Raw genomic sequence first — 20,965 nt, forward strand, 5'->3', positions numbered from 1 at the left:
TGGCGGACTAACTAGGACATTTTCGGAACGGCAAAACCTTATGGACCATTCGTTCAACGGATGGTAGATGGTGGATGGAGCTCTGTGGAAAGTCCCTTTTAATGTATCAGAACGAAAGACTGCTTTGTTTTTTATTGTTTTATTAAATTATGCAGAAAGTAATGGAGGTCCATGAAGAATCTTTCAGGAACAACAAGAATTATGTAAAGATCATTATATTATTTTTTTATAAAGATTAAAAATGCCGATTTGCAGAAAACCGAGAATGAAATATTTTTTTAAGTTGGGACTATATTTTGCATTGGAACCATTATGGGTGTTATTTTTATTTGAAAGCTTGGCAAAAATAATAATTTTTGCGTATTTTTTTTTATTTTTTACCCCACGTAATTAAAAATTATATAGGAACTAAACAAAAAAGAGCATCGCCATATCTTTGCTTCTGTCGAATGGATTTTTTAAACTTTTTTAAAAACCTTTCTTAAATGGTGTGATATTGTCATAAAAATAAGATTTTGTTTTGAGACCGTGAAGAAAATCTCGATACGTTTCACAAAGAATCACTCATACCGATCGGTTGGCAGACTTTTGGGCGTGTCTAAAACTATTTATTGAATAAAGTTTATTTTCCATGAATTTTATTTCGAAATAATCGTGCGATTGGCAGATGAGTTGTGCAACTTTTTAGCTTAAGCATGTTAGAATTGTACTCGTTGGAAATATAAAAAAAGCTTTCTTAAATTTGGAAAAAAAATTTAAAAATCTCGGAAATGACGAAAAGGTACAAATATTTTCCTTCAGGTATATTAAGTTGACTATGATATAAAAAATCTTGGATAGTTGAGTTTATTTTATTAATTTATTTCTCCCTGAAAAAAATTCTAAAATTATTCTTAGTATGGGGCTTGAAAGATAAGGATTGTCACTTTTATAAAACTTTATCATGAAAACAAACCATAAATCCGATTACTTCTGATACCTCCGGAGGGTTGTCCCATTGCAGCATTTTTCGAACTTTGGGGTCCTTGTGGTAAGAATCCTTGCGTTGGGGAACTTAAAAAAAACAGTTTAACTAGGGAATTCGTAACGAATTCGAAGCATCCATACATCGAGGTAAATTTAAAAGCATTAATTTTGTTGCCTTTCTTAGTGCACACCACCTCTAGCACACGATTCCGACTCAAATTATTTCACAGTCGAGAGGAAGAATTCACAGTTACACCGAAAAAACATCGCCTAACTACCGCATAAAAGAGTCCGTCAAAGTCCGTATAAATTGGATGGCGGTTTAACTGGGAAATTTTCGGAACGGCAAAACCTTACTTACCATCCGTTCAACGGATAGTGGATAGATCTCTGTGGGAAGACCTATAACTGGGAAATTTTCGGAACCGCAAAACTTTATCCGTTATACGGATGTTGAATGGCTCTCTGTGGGAAGAGTATATAATTCGAGTGTCACGTATTTAAAAGCATCTCTACATTCGTGTGGGATGTGTGATCAGCGCATTATAATAAAAATAAATATTCTTTGCGTTCATATTGAATCATATCAAGGTAGAGACAAATTAATATATTACATAAAAACACATGTTCTTATAGTACCTTAAAATAATATATTCTTTTTCATAAATTACTAAATTACTTTAGTTTAATATGGAAGAATACGCTCGAGAGCCTTGTCCATATAGAATAGTAGACGATTGTGGAGGTGCCTTTGCTATGGGATGCATTGGAGGAGGTGTATTTCAAGCAATCAAAGGATTTCGTAATGCACCTTCTGGCATAAACAGAAGATTGGTATGAAAATTACAATATAAATGTAATGTAAAATAAGAATCAATTAAATTGTGTAATCAGCTCGAGACATCAGACTAATGTGTTTTTTCCGCCTTAAATAATTAATTAATTCATTTAAATATTTTATTATCCTAGATTGGAAGTATAATTGCTATAAAAACTCGTTCACCCGTTATAGCAGGAAATTTTGCTGTGTGGGGTGGTATGTTCAGTACTATTGACTGCACACTTGTCCACTTCCGAAAAAAAGAAGATCCATGGAACTCTATAATAAGCGGTGCTGCAACTGGAGGAATTTTAGCTGCAAGAAATGGTACGGCTTAAATGTATTTAATTGACTGATTTAATTGTACTCGTACAGTAATAAGGCATATTATATTCCTTGAACGAATGCAAAACATAAAAACATATAGGGTAGTGTAGGGTAAGGTGACGAACGATTCGTTTTTTGAATGTAACTTTTTCAAAAACCCATATTTTTCAAAAGTGAAAAAGCAAAAAGTTGCTTGCATTTACTGAATATTTTTCTGTAAACGTACGATTAAAAACAATACAAAACTACAATAAAACTGCAGCATTTAATGGTATCTTGTAATATTATAGTTTTCTTACACCAAATCAACGATAACAATTTTAATTCTAGAATAAAAAACGTTTGTCACCATACCGTACAAACGTACAAACGACGAACCGTCACGATATCCTAAAAGGTACCCTTGTAGCAAAAACGGCGTCACTTTCAAACGTCGCAAACAAAAAAAAAAACACCAAGTACCAAATCAAATTTGAAAACACAAACAAATTACGGGACTTCCTGTTAATATTAGTATAAATACATTGTCGACACTACAAGAGAAGACGACTACATTTATTTGGATTTTTTGTCGTGCCGTCATACACTTGCCAGAAAAAGTATGCGTACAAGTATTTTCCGCAACTTTAGAGCTTAAAAAAACGTCTTAAAAAATTTTTAATTTTAACATTTAGTACACATATTAGGCTTTAATTTGACGTAACCCATTAATTTCTAGCACCTTTACTTTTCCTAATATAAACAAAAATGCACAAATTGGCCGGATTTCGCATCAGAAAAAGTATGCGTACAAATGCATATAATATTAGAAAAAGCCATATTTTGGGCAAAGTACGTCGAGTTTAGTACGGAGTTTGATACCCTTTATGTTTTATAACTTCAGTCTACATATTTGGCATCGATTGGACCAATGTCCTTGCATCCTTCGCTGTTATATACTTCCATTCATCGACATTGAGTTTTTTCAGGATATCCTTGGATGCAAGGGTGTGAAGGCGAGTCCTGCCCTCCAGGACATCACAAAAATGCTTTACGGAATTGAGATATACTATTTTGATGGCGAATGTAGCTGTTTTACACATAAAAGCTTTGTTTTGTGGGCGAAATGTTTAGGTTCGTTGTCCTCTTGGTACCAAAAGTCCTTTTCGAGTCCCACTTTCAGGGCGCTTTAATTTGTTGTCTTAAAGTGCATAAAACAACCAACCAAATGAGGTATCGTTTATTAAAATCGGTCAACAACTTAACGAGAAATGGGTATAAAAACTTTCTTATTTAGATAGAAGGTTAGTTTTTTTTTTAATTCGTATGAAATTCGTGCATTACGCCAAAGCAGTTGTTTGTTTGGTTATATGGCTAGCCATTTCTCGTTAAGTTGTTGACCGATTTTAATAAACGATACCTCATTTGGTTGGTTGTTTTATGCACTTTAAGACAACAAATTAAAGCGCCCTGAAAGTGGGACTCGAAAAGGACTTTTGGTACCAAGAGGACAACGAACCTAAACATTTCGCCCACAAAACAAAGCTTTTATGTGTAAAACAGCTACATTCGCCATCAAAATAGTATATCTCAATCCCGTAAAGCATTTTTGTGATGTCCTGGAGGGCAGGACTCGCCTTCACACCCTGTCATCCAAGGATATCCTGAAAAAACTCAATGTCGATGAATGGAAGTAAATAACAGCGAAGGATGCAAGGACATTGGTCCAATCGATGCCAAATACGAAGACTGAAGTTATAAAACATAAAGGGTATCAAACTCCGTACTAAACTCGACGAACTTTGCCCAAAATATGGTTTTTTCTAATACTAAATGCATTTGTACGCATACTTTTTCTGATGCGAAATCCGGCCAATTTGTACATTTTTGTTTATATTAGGAAAAGTAAATGTGCTAGAAATTAATGAGTTACGTCAAATTAAAGCTTAATATGTGTACTAAATGTTAAAATTAAAATGACATTTTTACGAATTTTTTTAAGACGTTTTTTTAAGCTCTAAAGTTGCGGAAAATATTTGTACGCATACTTTTTCTGGCAAGTGTATGTGAGATTCGACTATTTCGTCACATTACCCCACACTCCCCTACATATTCTTGGTAAAGGCCTCTCTATGCTTCAGGAGGAATTTTTTAAATGGAATTTCTAATTTTTCAAGCCCGTTAACATAGTCTGAAAAAATCGATGTATGCAAACTTACATTTTCTGTTATTATTCTCTTATATATACATATATCCAAAATGTTGCAATATTTAAAAAAAAAATTACAAAAAACAAGAAAGGAAGCTAGCTTCGGCCAGCCGAAGCTTATATACCCTTGCAGATCATTCCTATTAATTAACAAATCGCAAAAATGTTCAATTTTCTAATATTTCTCATTAATTTTCCGATCGTTCCTATGGCAGCTATATGATATAGTCGTCCGATTTTGATCAAATTAAAATTGAAATTCGGAAATATTTAAAAAGAGTCATATCCTAGAGTAGAAGATAATACAATAAAAACCAAAGAAGCTAGAATTTATTTCCTATTACTTTTCCATTAATTTTCCGATCGTTCATATGGCAGCTATATGATATAGTCTTCCGATTTTGATCAAATTTAAATTAAAATTCGGAAATATTTAAAAAGAGTCATATCCTAGAGTAGAAGATAATACAATAAAAACCAAAGAAGCTAGAATTTATTTCCTATTACTTTTCCATTAATTTTCCGATCGTTCCTATGGCAGCTATATGATATAGTATTCCGATTTTTTAAATAATTAATTCGAAATTTAGAAATATTTAAAAAATAACATCCCCAAAAGTAGAAGTTTTTATTTCAAAAAACAACGAATCTAGAATTTTTTAAAGTTTTTTTTCCGATCCTTCCTATGAGAGCTATAAGATATAGTTCTCCGATCCGGTCGGTTCCGACATATATACTACCTGCTATAGAAAGAAGACTTTTGCGAAAGTTTCGTCCCGATATCTCAAAAACTGAGAGACTAGTTTGCGTAGAAAAAGACAGACGGACAGACGGACGGACAGACGGACATGGCTAGATCGACTCGTCTTGTGATGCTGATCAAGAATATATATACTTTATGGGGACGGAAACGTCTCCTTCACTGCGTTGCAAACTTCTGACTGAAATCATTATGCCCTCTGCAAGGGTATAAAAACTAATATGCAAATTAAAAATATTGTGCTCTCTCTAATTCTTAGTTTTAGTTGAACTATCGATATTAAAGTATTAATAATAATATTACATCGCTGCATCCATATTTTGGTATACGAAAGGTATATTGTAAAATGATCGAAAGAAATTATATTCCCATGGGCTATGCTATGGCAGAACCTTAACCAGCCTGCCACTGAAAAAATCGACGACAAATTCTAATTTTTAAAATATTTTTATTTTGCTACACCAGTGCTAAGACATAGGTTCTTTGGTTGACTTCAGAAGATCTTCGAGTTCTATCATCCACAGGGTCTGTGGTTTTCTTCATCTTCTTCTTTATAAACCTTATTTCGCCCTATGGGCGACCCCCTTTTGAATAGCAGGGTTCTATGGAATCCTATGAACCAGTCAGTGCGCATGGTCCTTACGCTGGACTGCTGTTTCACTTTTGGTTGTATTTTTATACCCTTGCAGAGGGTATTATAATTTCAGTCAGATGTTTGCAACGTAGTGAAGGAGACGTTTCCGACCACATAAAGTATATATATTCTTGATCAGCACCAATAGCCGAGTCTATCTAGCCATGTCCGTCTGTCCGTTTCTATGCGAACTAGTCTCTCAGTTTTAAAGCTATCGCGATGAAACTTTCCCGAAAGACTTCTTTCCATTGCAGGTAGTATATATGTCGGAGCGAGCCAGATCGGACCACTATATCTTAAGGCTCCCAAAGGAATATTCAAATGCCAATTACCACGGTCTTTCAAAACGTGGTTTCGAGAAAAACGCACTAAAAGATGCACTTACGTACCTAAAGTCTTAGAGGTTAGGGTACTAGTTTTAGCATAACTTCTAAAGTTTTTTTCCGATTGACTTAAGATGTTTATCTACAAGAAAAAAAATTTAAAAAAAAATTGAATTTTTTTTTTGCTAGACCCTACCTCCCCTTAAACATAATACATATATTTTAAATTGGTATATATTAGATATATTTTGTGCGACCTAAAAATGTTACATGAGCAGTAAATCTGCTAAAAAGGGAAGGGAAGAAGTCGATTAGCAGAAAGTGGAAGGATTCAGGATTTTTAACGAATTTAGTAAATGAGTACCAAACCCGTACCGGTACCAGCAATACGGTAATCAGTTTGAAATTACATTTTTATTTTGGTATCGGTATCGTTTTCAGTTCTCTATTAGGAATCGGTTTATATCGGCTATCGGTTTGGTTGGTTTTCTTCCCTGATACTTACACATCGTAACGTAACTTATTTACTATTAAATACTAAAAGCTAGAGGGACCTTGTGGTTGGCATACTACACTCTTTTAGACCCGTTTTCTCGTCCGTCCTGAAAAGTAGAATTCAGCAAAAGAAGGGATTCACTTTATGAGGCCGCAAATCGGTTATGGTTTTCTCGTCCGTATTTTTTTATAGCTACAAATACCACTTTGCGACTAGGTGCCCTTCAGTTCCAGAAATCAGTTTTGTGTATTCCACAGAGACATTTGTTCGAGATGTCCTACCCCGTACCATAGTGACAGCTCAAATGACCACTTCTTCGAAGTCACCGGTGATATCACCAGTGTCACGCAAAATTTCATTAATTAATTTATTTAATGGTAGTTATTTAAATAAATTTATTTCATTTATTTATAATTCTTATATATATATTTTTTAACTGTGTTATTTAAGTTATTGAAATTATTATTATTACTTCTAGTTTTTTTTTTAATAATTTATTTTTAATATTAAGCAAGGCCTTTCCAAGGTACTTGTCAGGGTCTTCGGAATGGTAGGTCAACGCTCCTAAAAAAATTAAAAAAAAAAGGACTACCATTTGTATTTAATTTTCAAATAATTGCTTACTGACCATTAAGCACCGCATATAGCCCTTTGCGTGCTTTTAAAGACTTTCCCGCTGCTTTCGTCCAGATTGTAGTCGATAACTAGACGTATCTGAAATAATCAGCTTCAGGCATTTCGATAAATTATTATTTTGGTCACTTTCTTGATCTGTAAATATATATACAGCTGCGTTCAAAATAATAGTAGTGCCCATACAGGATTTCTAGAAAACCCAAAAAATACATTTAGAAACGTGTTTACAATTTTTTTTTTATTTTTCCTTAAAACTCAACTATTAGTAGGTAATAATAATTAACAACACTTTTGGATTTTTCAAAAAAAAAACTAAAATGTGTAGGGGAGAGGTCTGTAGGTTGGTACACCTTTTGTTTTTAATCTGCCATTTCGACATTCACTTATGAAACTTTTCGCATTTGGTACTGATCGAAAGGTTAGTTTATTAGCTTAATAAAAAACAAAAAAAAATATTTTTTTTCCTTAGGGAAATCTGAAAAATTATTTTTTTTGAAAAGTCCCAAAAAAACGACATTTTGAAAAAGAGGTCTCTAAGATGAGACACTTTTAAAAGTCAATAATACTTACACGAAAAGTACTCCAAACTATAAGGAACTATTTATTTATGTTAATTAAATCAATTTTAGTTCGTCCTAAATTATTTCCCATCCATTTTTTAAGAACTTAGACCAAAAAACAATTAAAATCAAAAGGCTCTTTGAACATTCACTTTTTCCCTAATATCAAAGAAATGTACTAGGCAGAAAGCCACCTCTGTTGGCCTAAGGCCTTTTTGTATGAAAAACGGGTGTCTCAACTTACACGCTCAAAGTGTCTCAACTTACACAAAATGGGATGTTTCGGGAAAAAATTAATAACTTTTGTTCTGACTGTCACGTTAAGCTGATTCTTTTTTTAATTAGTTAACAGTTAATATACTAATGTTTTAAATCTCTTACCAAGTTAATTTAAGGACGTTATTAATTTTAAATGGAATTTTGAAAAAAGTAGACAAAAACTTTTTTGGTGAAAAATGGTACACGACTCTTACAGCTTTAATCTGGCTAGAGCCTGGCCTATAATGTTTTCCCCAAAAGTTTTGTCACTAAAAAGGACTACAAAAAAAAAATAAAAACAATTTTTTTAGTGGATAAGTTTTGAGAAAATTGAGTGTCTCAACTTACAGACCGTCTAAACCTACAGACCTCTCCCCTAATCTTACAACATTTTGTTCGGTCAAAATAATAGTAGTGAAAAGTTTCAAAAATTTTTACAACCAAACAAAAATTTTCAAGTTGAAATGATTAAATGTATATAATAGAAATATATTTAAGGTCTATTTTAAAATTTTGTTGCATATCCTTTGCTTGCAATAACAGACGCACAGCGCTTATCCAAGGAATTAACTTAATTATGGCACGTCTTTAGTGGAATATAGCTTTAAAATCTTTGTACAGCTTTCCAAAGTTGCTTGGTTTTATTTATAAGACAGCTCTTTTCACGTCACAACATAAATTCTTAATTGGATTGAAATCAGGTGATTGTGCGGGCCACTCCATGACATTGCCTTGATTGGCTGCGAACCACTCTTTAGCTTGTTTGCTAATGTTTTTTCGATTATTGTCCTGTTGGAACGTCCAAACCAGAGGCAAGTCCTTAGCGGCATATGGGAGCATCACGTCGTTCAAATAGCTGACCTATAGATAACGTTCCACAAAGAATTCGAGCCAATATATTGGCCCATTTTCACAGTACGAAAAACTCATCCAAATCATAATTGATGAACCACCGTGCTTTCATGTTTTTGAGGTAATTTTGGAGTAGGAGAGCAAAGGTTGGTCGTCTAACTAACTACAGAGAGCCACGGCCTCCAAAGAAAACTATTTTGGACTCATCCGACCACTAAATATCCCTTTACTTCTCCAAAGGCCAATTCAGGTGTTGCCTTGCAAACTTTAAACTTTTAGGGACATGTTTTTTGTGAGTAACTTTTTTTTTTTTTTCTTGCTAAGCGATCCACTGATCTTTTGTCCAATAACTTCGGTCGACCACGCGTTTTATTTGCTGGATAATTTTTGATAGCATTTCTAACCATTGTAGAAGAGCAGCCAATAATATTGTGCACTTCGAAATATTTATTTTTAAACATAAATCAATTTCTTAGTCAGATCTCGCCTCTCGGCAGAACAATGTTTGCTACGCCTCATTTAGACAGGGACTAATAAATAACACCCAAAAGTATTGTTAAACAACACAAAGCTAATTTAAAATGGAGAAAATGTAATTATTCCTGAAATTATCTCTGGCACTACTATTATTTTGACTGGGTCCAATAAGTGCATCCTTGCAAATTAAGGTGAAAAGGAATACAAAAGAAAGGCGATATCCTAACACAACTGCACGTTTTTAAAGAACAGATAATTATTGTTACTTTTGCGAAAGAATGAGTTGGATATGTGAAGAAATAGAGAAAGTTTTGATAAAAACCTCCGTGACCGACCGGCACTACTAGTATTTTGACCGCAACTGTATATATATCAAATAAAAACACCTCTTAACGAGGTAAAAAACTAGTGACGATCGCACCTTCAACATACAAAAGTTCTGATATCAACATTTGTGACGAAAAATTATTACACTCGTCATTAAATAGACTTTCTAATATTTTCTCATTCGGCCCGCCCTAGCAAACTATTCCAGCCTTTTTCCCTTCACAGGCATTTTCTATTGCAGCGTGCCGAATGAGAAAATATTAGAAAGTCTATTTAATGACGAGTGTAATAATTTTTCGTCACAAATGTTGATATCAGAACTTTTGTATGTTGGAGGTGCGATCGTCACTAGTTTTTTACCTCGTTAAGAGGTGTTTTTATTTGATATCAGAAGTTTTTGTTTGTTTACATTTGCTCTCATAGGAGCTAATATATACATCTAAATTTAAATTGGTCAATCATAATTTGTAAGCCATTGTATTTAAACAAATTAAGTTAAAAAGGCGTTTAAGTATTTCAAAATACCTTTTAAACGAGGTATAGCACATGTCGGTACCTTTAGTAGTGTAGAACTTACAAACTAACGAAATTTAGCTATTTTTAGCTTTTTCCCGCTAAAGTAGCGGCTTTTTCCAAAAGTCGTAGAACAAAAGATTCCTATATGGAACTCTTAAGTGCAAATTTACTGATTCCATGACCCTAAAATACAGTTCGGATACCCTCCCACAAAATTCAATACTCAGGGAGCGTTAATTGTTCGAGCTGGCAAAAGTGGCTATTTTCGTTTCTGAATAACTTTTAAACGTGACAGTAATGTGTTATATACCAAAATTTAAGGAATCTCAAGGGCTATACAGTTTAAGGTTTTAAAGAAAATCGTTAGAGCCGTTTTTGAGATAAACAAAACAAAGCTAAAAAAAAGTTTTAAAAAATTGTCTTTTGTTCATATTTTTTATACCCGTTACTCGTAGAGTAAAAGGGTATATTAGATTCGTGCAAAAGTATGTAACAGGTAGAAGGAAGCGTTTCCGACCCTATAAACTATATATATTCTTGATCAGGATCACTAGCCGAGTCGATCTAGCCATGTCCGTCTGTCCGTCTGTCCGTCTGTCCGTCTGTCTGTCCGTCTGTCTGTCTGTATGAACGCTGAGATCTCGGAAACTATAAAAGCTAGAAGATTGACATTTTGCATGCAGATTCTAGGAGTTCCTACGCAGCGCAAGTTTGTTTCAAAAGGGTGCCACGCCCCCTCTAACGCCCACAATCGCTTATATACGATTTTAAAAATTTCAATATTTTGGAAAAGTAAAAATGCAGTTTTATTGTGTTTATCAATACCTATCGAAATGTAGAAGAAATTTTTTAAATCGGACCATTCGTTAAAAAGTTACGGCGGATCAAAGTTTTTCTCCATCTCCTTCGCACTCCTTTTAGCTGAGTAACGGGTATCTGATAGTCGGGGCACCCGACTATAGCGTTCTCTCTTGTTTAACTATTAGATTTACACAAATTGCATATAGATGGCGTTTATAGCATTTAAAAATACCTTTCAAATGAGATGCAGCACAAGTCTGTAGCTTTAGTAGTATAGAAGTTACGGCTTTCCGAATTTTAGCTATTTATAGCTGTTTTCCCGCTAACCTAGCGAGTTTTTCCAAAAGTGGTAGAACACAAGTTTTTCATATCGATGTGATGAACGTCATATCAAATTTTCAAAACTTAAAAAACATGTTTTGGACAAACTGACAAACAGAATTAAATTTTCATTTTGGGAAGACGAAGAAAATCTTATTTTGGCTATAACTTTTGAACGGAGCGTCGAATTTTGACAAATGACCCCTCATTCGACGGGTACAATACAACTAAAACAACTATACAACTAAAACATTTCGAGGGGGCATTTACCCCCACCGGCCCCAACAGCTCCAAATTTCGAAATTTTCACTTTTTAACTTTCACCGCTCTCTCTCACAAGCCAATTGATTTTCTTAGAGTCTTGGTATGCAATCCTGTTAGTTTTCGCAATACCTTTCGATAGGTGTATCATTCATTATGATCGGACCATCACAGCAGATTTTCATTTCTTCGTGTATATATAGTAGTCGCCTTCGCACACTCTCCTGGTGCGCTTCGTCACTACATGGACTGCCGTCCATAGTGATTTTTGTAGTTTTTGTTTTGTTTCTAATTCTTACAAAGCATTTCAGCTTGCCACTTTCGGCTAATTCACACAGAACTTTCTAGGTTTTTTTTGCAAAACACAAATCACTTGCAAAATTGGTGCAAGTTAAATTTGAGTCTATCACATTATTTTACATATAAAGTAGCACTTACCTGACTTTAATTTATGTACAATATCACTTGCCACAAAAAATGTAACTAATCACGCAAAACCTCCTTCTCTTAGAAAACCTTTGAAAATAATGCGATGCACCAAGCCTTCTTCTTACCCCTTTAACTGATTTCGTTTGCTTCATCTTCGCTGTTGGCGCGTGCCAATGCTCCTATACCCTTTTAAAAGCGGTATATATCCGACTAAATAATTTGTATTTGTTCAGTAATAACGCAATTTCTTAAAGCTGTTACTGTTATTTATTTAAAAAATATTATTTAAAAAAATATTAAGGGACCATTTTTTAAACTAAACTAAAAAACAAGAAAGGAAGCTAGCTTCGGCCAGCCGAAGCTTATATACCCTTGCAGATCATTCCTATTAATTAACAAATCGCAAAAATGTTCAATTTTCTAATATTTCTCATTAATTTTCCGATCGTTCCTATGGCAGCTATATGATATAGTCGTCCGATTTTGATCAAATTAAAATTGAAATTCGGAAATATTTAAAAAGAGTCATATTCTAGAGTAGAAGATAATACAATAAAAACCAAAGAAGCTAGAATTTATTTCCTATTACTTTTCCATTAATTTTCCGATCGTTCATATGGCAGCTATATGATATAGTCGTCCGATTTTGATTAAATTAAAATTGAAATTCGGAAATATTTAAAAGGAGTCATATCCTAGAGTAGAAGATAATACAATAAAAACCAAAGAAGCTAGAATTTATTTCCAGTTACTTTTCCATTAATTTTCCGATCGTTCCTATGGCAGCTATATGATATAGTAGTCCGATTTTTTAAATAATTAATTCGAAATTCAGAAATATTTAAAAAATAACATCCCCAAAAGTAGAAGGTAATATTTAAAAAAACACCGATGCTAGAATTTTTTAAAGTTTTTTTTTCCGATTGTTCCCATGGGAGCTATAAGATATAGTTGTCCGATCCGGTCGGCTCCGACATATATACTACCTGCAATAGAAAGAAAACTTTTGCGAAAGTTTTGTCCCGATAGCTCAAAAACTGAGAGACTAGTTTGCGTAGAAAAAGACAGACGGACAGACGGACGGACAGACGGACAGACGGACATGGCTAGATCGACTTGTCTTGTGATGCTGATCAAGAATATACACTACTGGTCAAAAGAATAAGTACACACGTTACACCCTCACTTGCTAAGAGATATCTCTATAGTTATTGAGGCCAGACCTCCCAAACCTTTTTACTTGGAAAGGTTATTCTGTTCTGGAATATTTAAATAAACAATGGATACAGTGAACAGGATACAATGAATCTGGAATCCCTGGAACTGCACAGAGTGAGCATTTTTTTATCTGCAAGGGTATATAAGCTTCGGTTGGCCGAAGGTAGCTTCGAGAGATTTCCTTTTTTCGGAAAATTTAACGAAAAACGACCAGGGATGAATGCATACACTAAATATCGAATATTCAATAATTATCGAATATTATTTGACTTATTTGGACCATTTTCCAATAAGTTTTAAACTTAATTTATGTTTTTCTTGCAAAATTACAAAAAGAATATATGTTTAAAGCGCATGTTGTACATAATAAAGGAAAAAAATTAAAACAAGAGAGAACGCTATAGTCGGGTGCCCCGACTATCAGATACCCGTTACTCAGCTAAAGGGAGTGCGAAGGAGATGGAGAAAAACTTTGATCCGCCGTAACTTTTTAACGAATGGTCCGATTTAAAAAATTTCTTCTACATTTCGATAGGTATTGATAAACACAATAAAACTGCTTTTACTTTTCCAAAATATTGAAATTTTTAAAATCGTATACAAGCGATTGTGGGCGTTAGAGGGGGCGTGGCACCCTTTTGAAACAAACTTGCGCTGCGTAGGAACTCCTATAATCTGCATGCAAAATGTCAATCTTCTAGCTTTTATAGTTTCCGAGATCTCAGCGTTCATACAGACAGACAGACAGACAGACAGACAGACAGACGGACAGACAGACGGACAGACGGACATGGCTAGATCGACTCGGCTAGTGATCCTGATCAAGAATATATATACTTTATGGGGTCGGAAACGCTTCCTTCTAGCTGTTACATACTTTTGCACGAATCTAATATACCCTTTTACTCTACGAGTAACGGGTATAAATATGAATTACCAGCCAGGCTACATATTGCAGCCCTTATTTTCATTTCTAAGTTGGCAAGAACTTTTATAAGCGAACCAAAATGCCGTCTGCTCTAGAGTACTTGCGAAGGCATAAACTGCGAGAAGCTAGGACGCAGAGGAAATCCTTACAAACGGTTTTACATGGACTACCATGGAGATTTAACTCATTGGCCAGGTCCTTTCACAAGAATGCGGCCGCCCTGAGTAAATCCTTTGGCAATGTCGATATTATCGCGAATGAATCGGAAGAATATGGTGTCTTGCACTGGGAACCTATGTTTACCCCTGAAAATTAGCAAAGCTTATTAGTTTAAAGTAATAATAAACAAAATTGTTGTACTTTTGTACTTACATGTCTTCTTCTTCACAGCCAGCGTTATACCTGGCAAAAATAGGACATTTTTTTACGACAGTGATGCAACCTTTTTGCAAAGGCAAACTGTTTTTATTAAATTCTCAATAACTACAACTTCTTTTACCATGAAATTTTACCATAAATAAGTTTATTTTTAACTACAATACTAAGTACCTTTGAATAAATAATTCGTTAACAAAACATTTCGATAACTAACTCCGAAATTTGGACAAATTTAGTATTTTAAAGTTCTAGCTCATTGGTAACACTGCCAGGTAGACGGTTTGCCGACGGATTTTTTTAGCTAATTTTTTCGAGAGGTTTTATAAAAAGCATATTTTTAAATATAACCCAAAATAGATATAACGAGGACGGAAGCTAACTTCGGCAAGCCGAAGTTTTAATACCCTTGCAGATTTTACGAATTAAAACTTGACTAGACTAGCAACATGAATTAATAAACAACAAAATATTTTATAATTGAAAAAATAAAATTTTAAAATTTTTCACCCTATTGTTCCTATGGGAGCTATAGGATATAGACGCCCGATCGGCACGCGCGTTTACCCTAATGAAGGTACGCACAAAAACATACGATTTGGAAAGTTTCATGGGAATAGCTAATATTTTGCGCGAAATATCCTGAAAAACGTCAAATTTTGACCGATTTCACCCTATTGTTCCTATGGGAGCTATAAGATATAGACGTCCGATCGGCACGCGCTTTTACCCTGATCAAGGTACGCACAAAAAAATACGATTTGGAAAGATTCATGCCAATAGCTCTTACACTGAGCGAAATATCTTCATTTTTGTGAAAGCTATATCCGATTGTTCCTATGGGAGCTATAGGATATAGACGTCCGATCGGGTCGGCTTTCAAACTTGATCTGCGTACACATGTTTTAGGACGACTGTGAAAGTTTCAAGGCGCTAGCTTTTAAACTGAGCTCGCAAACGGTATTGAAACAGACGGACAGACGGACAGACGGACATGGCTATATCGACTCCCCTATTGATCCTGATCAAGAATATATATACTTTATGGGGTCGGAAACGTCTCCTTCACTGCGTTACAAACTTCTGACCAAAATTATAATACCCTCTGCAAGGGTATAAAAATCATAGTATGCAGGTACTTCATAAAATTCATTACAGTTGTCTTAAATAAAGTTATATTTTTGGGAAACATTTGTAAGTTTACTAATTTTATCAAAACGTCCGGCAAAATACGGGGGATTTAGAAACCGTCAAAAATGACGTCTGTGACACCGAGATTTGCTATTCGGGGGAAATTCGGTTGGAATGGATTTCTGTGACACCCCCGATAATTTCAGTCAGATGTTTGCAACGCAGTGAAGGAGACGTTTCCGACCACATAAAGTATATCAGGGGTGTCACAGAAACCGTCGACGGTTTTGTCACAGGAATCCGAGAGATTTCCTTTTTTTTGGAAAATTTACCGAAAAACGACCAGGGCTAGACGCATACACTAAATATTAAATATTCAATAATTATCGAATTTTATTTGACTTATTTGGACTATTTTCCAATAAGTTTTAAACTTAATTTATGTTTTTCTTGCAAAATTACAAAAAGAATATATGTTTAAAGCGCATATTGTACATAATAAAAGAAAAAAATGAAAAATTTGAATTATCCGCCAGGCTACATATTGCAGCCCTGAACAGCGGTTTGCCGCGGCTGCGTTGGTTTATTTTTATTTCTAAGTTGGCAAGATTTTTAAAAGCGAACCAAAATGCCGTTTGCTTTAGACGCAGAGGAGATCCTTACAAACGGTTTTACATGGACTACCATGGAGATTTAACTCATTGGCTAGGTCCTTTCACAAGAATGCGGCCGCCCTGAGTAAATCCATTGGCAATGTCGATATTATCGCGAATGAATCGGAAGAAAAAGGTGTCTTGCGCTGGGAACCTATGTTTACCCCTGAAAATTAGCAAAGCTTATTAGTTTAAATTAATAATAATCAAAAATCTTGTACTTTTTTACATGTATGTCTTCTTCTTCTTCACAGCCAGCGTTTTACCTGGCAAAAATAGGAAATTTTTTCACGACAGTGATGCCAACTTTTTGCAAAGGCGGCCTGTTTTTATTAATTTCTTAATAACTACAACTTCTTTTACCATAAAATTTTTACCAGAAATAAGTTTCATTTTTACCTACAATACTAAGTACCTTTGAATAAATAATTCGTTAACAAAACATTTCGATAACTAACTCCGAAATTTGGACAAATTTGGTATTTTAAAGTGCTAGCTAATTGGTAACACTGCCAGGTAGACGGTTTGCCGACGGATTTTTTTAGCTAATTTTTTCGAGAGGTTTTATAAAAAGCATATTTTTAAATATAAACCGAAGTAGGTATAAAAATCGTAGTATGCAGGTAGTTCATAAAATTCATTAGAGTTGTCTTAAATAAAGTTATATTTTTGGGAAACATTTGTAAGTTGGGTAATTTTATCAAAACGTCCGGCAAAATACGGGGGATTTAGAAACCGTCAAAAATGACGTCTGTGACACCGAAATTTGCTATTCGGGAGAAATTCGGTTGGAATGGTTTTCTGTGACACCCGCGTATACATTCTTGATAAGACTTTTGGGAAAGTTTCATCGCGATAGCTTTACAACTGAGGGACTAGTTCGCATACAAACGGACAGACGGACATGCCTAGATCGACTCGTCTAGTGGTGCTGATCAAGAATATATATAATTTATGGGGTCGGAAACGTCTACTTCACTGCGTTGCAAACTTCTGACTAAAATCATAATACCCTCTGCAAGGGTATACAAATTTGTAAACAAAACAAAATGTGTGCTGCTTTGAGAATTTAGAGCAACTTTGGAACTTTATAAATTAATATTAGTTATTACTTACGAAGTGCAGAACATATTCTGATACTTTGCTGCATAACTTGGTGTTTTCGTACCCAGAACAGCTTACATTTTGACACACTCATAGCAACCCGTTTGCGAACGCCAAAAAAAAATGAGCTTAAGCATTATTTTTTTTCCCCGCCATCGATTTAATTTGTTCTTGTAGTCATCGTACCATTTTTCACAGTCAAGAAGAAGAATTCAGAGTTTTACCGAAAAAACATCGCCTAACTATCGCATGAATGGATCTCTGTGGGAAGACCCTATTAAAGGGTCCTTCTGTCTGTCCGTCCGTATGGACGCTGGGATCTCGAAAACTATAAAATCTAGAATGTTGGTACTACCGATCGGTATCCATACAAATTCTAGTGGTTCCTGAGCAGCGCAAATTTTGCTACAGCCGAGCGCCACGCTCAAATCTATAAAAAAAATTGGAAAAGTATATGGTCATTTCCAGGGTGACGGACGCGACATTTTTGCAACTTAACTTTTAGAAATAACAGTGACGCTATATCAGACGCTCTCGTACTTATGGTGAAAAAATTAAGATTATCTATTTAGCCAGTTCTTAGAAATAAAATAAGTGAAATACGGACTCGATAAAAATAGAACTGCAATATTGAAAACTTTAGAAAAACCTTAAATTCTGCGGAACTGGAGGGAGTATTATTTTGGGTTTTTTTTCAAGAATACCTGATGAGTAACAGAACACATCAAAGCAAGTTCGGTGGCAAAACATTCAGCGGTCTTTTTTCTAAAGCTAGTGCAAAAATACACACGCGACAATTACGGACGCAACATGTTACTTAACAAAAAATTGCAACTTTTTATTTTGTTACTAAAGTTCGTACTGTAAAGTTTGGTTAAATTATTTTAGCCTTATTCACCTCTTTTTAATAGAAACATAGTTTTTATATAGCTCGTTCTATGAAAATGATATGACAAAGTGGTTAGAGTTTAATTAAAATTTAGTTAGTAAGTGCAGAAATTTAGCCAAAGTACAACAGTTAAAAAATATATCCCTTTTTAAAAAAATTTAATCTTAGAAATATGTTGCACGTATAGGGTATTTTATAAAATTATGTTTTTAGTTGGAAAAGCTGTAAGCTCCATACAAATTTCGAATTGTCTGGTAATGGATGCATGGTGTATTTTGGAATCTGTGCAACACTTTTACATTTAAATTGTAGTAGAAAATTCCACCACTTTATTGGCACGAAATGTAAAGAAGCTTTATTACCGAGCATATTAAAACAATTCTAAAGGACTCGATAAGTGTTTTCTCTCTGATAGCAAAATTTGTTGTACAATTTACAACTAAACAAATATTAAATATTATTAAATAAATTTTCTGAAAAACAAGGCCTTCGTCGTTTTTCATAGCTTTAAATAAAACAATTAGCTTCACAAAAAAATTATGAACAATTGTTTTCTAGTAATAAACAATTGAAATTAAGGACGCGACGGACTTTAAAATTTCTATTAAAATATTAATGCGCTAATTTTTATTGTCAAAACAATTTTATTAATTTGTTCCAAATATTCTTGCTTTACGCATAAAAGCTGGTTTATATGTGTCGCGAATTGGGCGAGTGAAAAGAAAAAATGATGTTTTTTGATTACGGACGCGACATTAAAAATGTTTAAAAACAAACTTTAATAAAAACACAATCCATTAATATTAAAGAAGTTCTAATTTTTCCTGGTAGCACTTGCCTTAAACTAATTTGTAGAATTGGTTGCTTGATCTTGAGACTTCCACAGAAGGCATAGCAATATTACGAAAACACATCAAAATGTTGCTGAGATATACAGTATGTGTTGCTCGTGCTTAAAAGCTGCATATCTTTGTGTAAAAAAAGGAAGTGTAATTGATTCACAAAATATAGATCCCAATTCTATTTTTAAACAAAAAAAAATTTTTTTCGCTAGCTTTTAGTTTTTGGGGTTTGGTTGAATTTTTCCTGGAAATGCCCATATGCCAATTCTTTTTGTTGTATTGACCCGATTTTAAAAAAGTAGGATGATGGTAGTTAATGGTCGAGCTAGACCCCTAGATAATAAAGAACGAGTAAATAAAAAATGTTTAAATACATTTTTTATACCCTTGCGGAGGGTATTATAATTTCAGTCAGATGTTTGCAACACAGTGACCACATAAACGTTTCCGACCACATTATGTATATATATTTTTAATAGCCGAGTCCATCTAGTCATGTCCGTCTGTCCGTTTCTATGCGAACTAGTCTCAGTTCTAAAGCTATCGCGATGAAACTTTCCCAAAAGTCTTATTTCTACTGTAGGTAGTACATGTCGGAACGAGCAGGATCGGACCACTATATCTTATGGCTCTCATAGGAATATTCGAACATTATACGTTTTTTGATATGAAGTAGACATTTTGATTTCTGACATTTTAAAACCCAAATCTAAAAAAATGCCCAATATACATCACACGTAAACGGGACACATCGAGATAAAGGGTTTGAAGCTCACAAAGAAGGTAAATATGCATTTGAACTGCAAGGGTATACAAACTTCGGCCTGCCGAAGTTAACAACCTTTCTTGTTTAAATGAAATGTTCAAATGTTTTAAATGTTTAAAATGGCGACTTTTTTTTTTTTTTGTTTTTTACAAATTTACCAATTTATAAAAATGGAAAAAAATTTCTCATTTTTAAAGTAAGATTTTTTATAGCTTTAAAATTGAGAGACTATGTTGCGTACATAGCTAGATCGACTCGTCTGCCGATCGGGGTCGGAAACGTTTAAATCATACTACCCTCTGCAATTGCTTAAAAATAGAAAATGGTACAACCCTCAAATAGCGCTTTTGTGTTTGGCTTGAAATACAAATTTATGGCCTCAAAATCCAGTTTTGGGTCGCCGATTTTCCGGAGAATGTCTTATTAATGTAATTTTACCTATTTCCTAAGAAAAACACTAATTTCACACGGTTTTCAATTTATTTGTAGGCGTTCCAGCTATGGCAGGTAGCGCAATAATTGGAGGCGTGCTCTTGGCTCTAATCGAAGGTGTTGGAATATTATTTACTAGAATATCAGCCGACCAGTTTAGAAATCCGATTCCACCGGCAGAAGACCCGTCGGCTCTTGGAGATCCTGGAAGTAATTTTTCATTTGGTTCAACATCTAATCAAAAGCAATATCAATAAAATGCTTAATATTTTAAAACGATGTGAAATATTTTGATTTTATAATATCAAATTTCTATCTGACCATATGTCACAATGATGTTTTTTTAACGAAAATTACATAGTTGAATAATTTAAACGGCACAAGGGCATTTTTATGATGACGTACGCGACATTTATATGACTTTAATATTTAAAATAAGATGAAATTTTGACTTTACTCGACTTTTCACTTTAAATGTGCGGACTTTGAATAAAACTTTGAACGTCCACGGGGCAGCTCGAGGTAATCGCTCAAGAAACGTATTCGATAGTCGGCATAAGTGAGGCAGTTTACAAAAAGGACAAGAGTACAAGGGCGAAGTTTTAATCGAGTGCGTGCTCGAAAGACTACTGTTATACTTGTATGCCATCAGTCAAGACGCTGATGCTACAAGGC

At 34.3% G+C, this 20,965-nt stretch overlaps 1 protein-coding gene across 1 annotated transcript; it reads left to right on the forward strand.

Moving 5' to 3' along the window:
- Nucleotides 1–1,538: 1,538 nt before the first annotated feature.
- On the forward strand, nt 1,539–20,569 carry Tim17b (Translocase of the inner mitochondrial membrane 17b). The gene is made up of 4 exons (XM_044392563.2): nt 1,539–1,557; nt 1,651–1,800; nt 1,936–2,113; nt 20,348–20,569. Exons 2-4 carry the CDS (start codon nt 1,657–1,659, stop codon nt 20,545–20,547), a joined length of 522 nt encoding a protein of 173 aa, XP_044248498.1. The 5' UTR covers nt 1,539–1,557; nt 1,651–1,656; the 3' UTR covers nt 20,548–20,569.
- Nucleotides 20,570–20,965: the final 396 nt, after the last annotated feature.

Source organism: Drosophila takahashii, chromosome 3L, assembly GCF_030179915.1.
Source record: "Drosophila takahashii strain IR98-3 E-12201 chromosome 3L, DtakHiC1v2, whole genome shotgun sequence".
In the NCBI taxonomy this organism is placed as follows: domain Eukaryota; kingdom Metazoa; phylum Arthropoda; class Insecta; order Diptera; family Drosophilidae; genus Drosophila; species Drosophila takahashii.

What these genes read in the sequence shown, in the direction of transcription:
- Tim17b (XM_044392563.2), top strand. Translation starts at nt 1,657, where the DNA reads ATGGAAGAATACGCTCGAGAGCCTTGTCCATATAGAATAGTAGACGAT. An exon ending in CTGGCATAAACAGAAGATTG is followed by an intron (nt 1,801 to 1,935) that starts GTATGAAAATTA and finishes TTATTATCCTAG; the next exon opens with ATTGGAAGTATAATTGCTAT. An exon ending in AATTTTAGCTGCAAGAAATG is followed by an intron (nt 2,114 to 20,347) that starts GTACGGCTTAAA and finishes ATTTATTTGTAG; the next exon opens with GCGTTCCAGCTATGGCAGGT.